The following is a 4037-nucleotide window of genomic DNA, read 5'->3' as shown; positions in this document are numbered from 1 at the left end:
TAGAGAAATTGTATTTTTGCTTTTGCACCAAGAGCATGTGGTATCTGGTGTCTGTCAGAAGGCTGACTTCTCCAATAACCCCGTTCTTCGGGGCTTTTGTCAGCTCTTATGTGACTTAGAACAAATGCATTGAAATTAAAGTATTTTTAAAAGCCAGTCCAGACCAATTACAGACTTCCAGTCTACTTATCTGAACATTGTGTAATCACCAACATGGCGTTTAACTTTATTGGCTTTGCAGTGCTCTAATGTTAGTTGGAGGCTGGACTGTTTGCTGGTGCAGAGACAATGAAAGACAGGATTCCTCTGCAACAGACACTTGGGTTTTCCTTTTAAAGACGTTCACACTCTTCTGGTGTAATTACAGCCTGCCAGAGTGAGGAGCATGAAACTGTTTAGCTTGCGAAGCTTAAAATAAAAGGTGTATGTGAAAACAAGAACACGATCCTTTTTCTAGCAGTCCAGCACCAAGTCCTATCCCCTCCCTCTCCTGTGGCTTCTTCCCCTTAAATTTAGAGCACCTTCCTAGTAACGCATTTTTAGGTGAGTGATGGGGCCCTTTTTGTCTTCTGTGTTGCTCTCATTAAATTATTTCTGCTCTTTAACCTGTTTGTAGTTAATGTTGCGTGTCTGAGTGTGAAGTCTCAGGTGTGGGTGCACCGATCTCCTCGTGAATTATGCTCCAGTCTAATTATATCATGTGCACCCCTGTTCCCATGCAGGCTTCCCCTTGGGCAGACCTCCTGAATCCTCCTAGGCTTGGTTTGGGGTTTTTTTACTGACTGATGTCACCGTGCTTTATCCATAGTCCCAAAATAAAACCAGAAGGAATGTATGTGGCAGGTCAATACCCTGGAGGGAGCAGGCACGACTCCGCGACTTCTTTCCCACCCCCTTCCTTTTTACCCCCAGATATCCCCTCCCTTCCCTTGTGTAACAGGATGGTTTTGCAGAGCTTCAGTCAGTAATGCCAAAAATGTTAAAGTGTAAGTGGCTACCCATTCCTCCCCGGGCCAATCAGTCATTTTCAGTCACAGGTTTAAATCTGCTGCAGCAAAGCCAAGCCTTTGTGCTTGCATCGGGGCTTACAAAAGCAAGGCTGGCTGACTGACAGGCACGGAGAGGGGGTTCTGATAATGCACTGAGCCGAGTCTGGAAGCGGAGTATCGAGGACAAGGCTGTGCCAGAGGTACTGTGCATTATGGATGAGGCACTCGGGGCTGTCGCTGATTGATTGAGGGACAGTTATGCTCTTTCACAATGCTGGGTAAGATCATCTGGGCTGTCACTTAATATGAGCTTTCTTGTCAGTGGGAAGATGACTTTTCACGATCCAACGTAGATTGCAAATGACAGCCTTGCTTTGCCCTCTGCTTTGCAAGGGTTTCGTCGCTCATGCAGGTGAGTTAACCTAAAATAGCTTTACCGCTTGCCAGGTGCCATACGCTGGAATTAACTCCTATTCTCAGAATCTCAGGCTGACTTTAACTGTTGGAAAAGCACCTGCGTTTGATGACATAATATATTTGTCCTTTATCTCTGTCAGCCAAGGTTCCATCTAACCTCTGCATAGGTGCGGTGTTAAATTAAGGAGGTGAGCTGTGGGGAATGCAAATTTTTTTTACTCTTTTCTTTCAGGACAGAGAAAGAAGCTGTAACGAAAAATTCTGGAGACTTTGAAGCACAGCCACAGTGCTGAGGTCTTTGACTGACAAGGCTTCTGCTTTCTTCTTCTTACAGGGCTCCTCCTACAGATGTTCTGAACACGTCTGCATCCCAGCAATTTTTTACTGCGCCCAGGTACTGAATGTAAGGAACAAGCTGCATAAAAAGAAGCGTGGGGTGTAGGAGAAGGAGTGCTGTGAGGAGTATACCAGAAGTTGTGCCTATACAAAATGCAGGCAGTGACATGAATTTAAGCAGAAATTATTTGAGAAAGCGTAGTTGCAGAATGACCAAGTTTATTCTTAGAAAATGACAGAATAAAGCTCTTATTCAACAATGTGGCTAGTAATCATGTTAAATGGTATGTGTCAGGCTTGACTTCCCTAAGTGTCATCCTTTCACTGTGTGACTGGGAGTTTATTTATTGCTTGAACAGAATTTCTTTTCCTCCCTACAGGTCTTGAAAGCTAGAGCTCAGGCATTTCTGGATCAGTCTTTTCATTGAAATACTGGAACTACTATGAAGTTGTCTTGGTTTGCACTCATCTTGGCAGTGCTCAGCACTGAACTGCTAACAAGTCACTGTTCCACCGTCAAGTCCCCAAGGTTCAGAGGACGTGTGCAGCAGGAGCGAAAAAATATCAGACCGAATATCATCCTTGTACTCACAGATGATCAAGATGTGGAGCTAGGTGAGAAATAATTATTTGTTACTTCGTTTCGTCACGTGCCTTTCAGTAATTTCTGCCAAGCAGAAAGTACTTTAAATTCAGAGAAGGTACTAGTCCTGGAACAATATCAGAATGTGGGACAAGTTTGGAAAATGAGTTAACAAATATCATTTAACAGCATTCATCACATTTAATTACAGACTTCAGGAAATATATGCTTATCACAATCCTCCACGGAAGGCTTTAATCACCACCATAAAAGTATTTAATAATGAATGCAAGGATGTACAGGTCCTTGCATTTTGACTTGCATCAAAAGCCCTTTTTCACTTTGTAACTTTCTACAGCATTTAAAAACTTGAGCCTTATGAGGTGAACCTTTCCCTCAGTGCTGTATAGGTGAGTATCTGTATTCTCCGCATATTTGTCATATGCATGTATGTCATCTGACATGTTTATGCACACAGACAAACTGGTCTGGTTTCAGGACATAAGCTTAAAATTTCTATACATCGTTGAAGTGTTTAAAAGTCATCTGCTTTAGAACTATGCTGTATGTATAAAAATAGGATAGTTTTGCTTTTGCAAGTATACTAAATATCTGAGCACAACCTGGACATACCAGCCAGAAGTGATTTTCTCATATTTTTCTTAGGGTGGAAAAAGTTAAAACACTTGGATGATGTTCCAGGAGGCTTTTTAATGTTTTCCATTAAGTAAGTTAGAAAGATATTAATGGTAGTTATGCATATAACTGATTTTTTGGTTCACTGCCCAAAGTGAAAAATCAAGACAAGAAAGAGGATCATCTTAGGTTACCCCCAAGCAAATATTTTAGTTTTGGGGGTGGGAGGTAAGATCAAAAAGGTGAAAAAATGTCAAATCAATTTGAAATGAAATCTTGCATTCTTAGTGTTTTTTAATGAAAGACATGTTTTTAATAAAAGTATAGTGGATTTCTAAACAAAATGCCATATGACAATGAAAAGTCAAAATGCTTCATGCCAGAAAACTTGTAACAAAATAGCTCATTTGTTCTAAAATCACATACTTTCAGCCCTAAAGTTGTAGACCAAAAATGGTCAAGATCTAAAAGCAATTCTTTAGTTGCTGGCATTTTTGTATTTGTCATGATGCAATAATAATTTACACAGTCCTTCAGGGTTGTGAGAACATAGTTAAGAAACTCTATTTTGTGACTGAGAGTTAGTGCTTTTATGCTGCAGAGCCCAGGCCTTTAGATCTGAGCACATCTTATCTTCCTGATTTCTCACTTCTTCAAATGTCTGCTCTGTTTAGCTGTGCTGCATAATGAATGGTTGTTCCTGGCTCTATTTTTGGCCTAAAATACAGCTATTACAATAGGAATGCATTTCTTCTTGATAGAATCATTCTGAAAATTTTGTTAAAAGGGTCAAGTCATGTCTTGCTTCTAGTGGTCTGAAAAAGCCTGCTAGCCTGCTTTCTCCGGGGCGCTGGGGAAGGTAGGTCAGGAGACACACGTCTCTGAACAATGTTACCGACTTGCTGTCTTCAATCCTGCAAGAAGGTTTGCAAGTGGTGAAAGAGCAGGAAGGATGTGGCGAGTCACTTTGTTCGTACTGTGGAGCTCCTCTCTTTGTAAACCGCTCTGGATGTTCACAGGGTGCTCTGGCTCCTATTAGCAAGCAGTTGAGCAACAGCCTGGATGCGTATGCATTC

General features: G+C 41.4%; 1 protein-coding gene across 1 annotated transcript in view; it reads left to right on the top strand.

The window, feature by feature from the left end:
* Nucleotides 1-2185: 2185 nt before the first annotated feature.
* SULF1 (sulfatase 1) overlaps nt 2186-4037 on the top strand; it is a 63005-nt gene continuing 61153 nt past the window's right edge. Inside the window, exon 1 of the mRNA XM_035890109.1 lies at nt 2186-2357. Within this exon, the coding sequence (XP_035746002.1) occupies nt 2186-2357 (172 nt within the window). The remainder of the gene's footprint in view (nt 2358-4037) is intronic.

Source organism: Egretta garzetta, unplaced genomic scaffold, assembly GCF_000687185.1.
Source record: "Egretta garzetta isolate BGI_Z169 unplaced genomic scaffold, ASM68718v1 scaffold251, whole genome shotgun sequence".
NCBI classification, from domain to species: Eukaryota; Metazoa; Chordata; class Aves; order Pelecaniformes; family Ardeidae; genus Egretta; species Egretta garzetta.
Note: the sequence above shows the minus strand (reverse complement) of the source record. Positions and strands in the feature narration are given on the sequence as shown.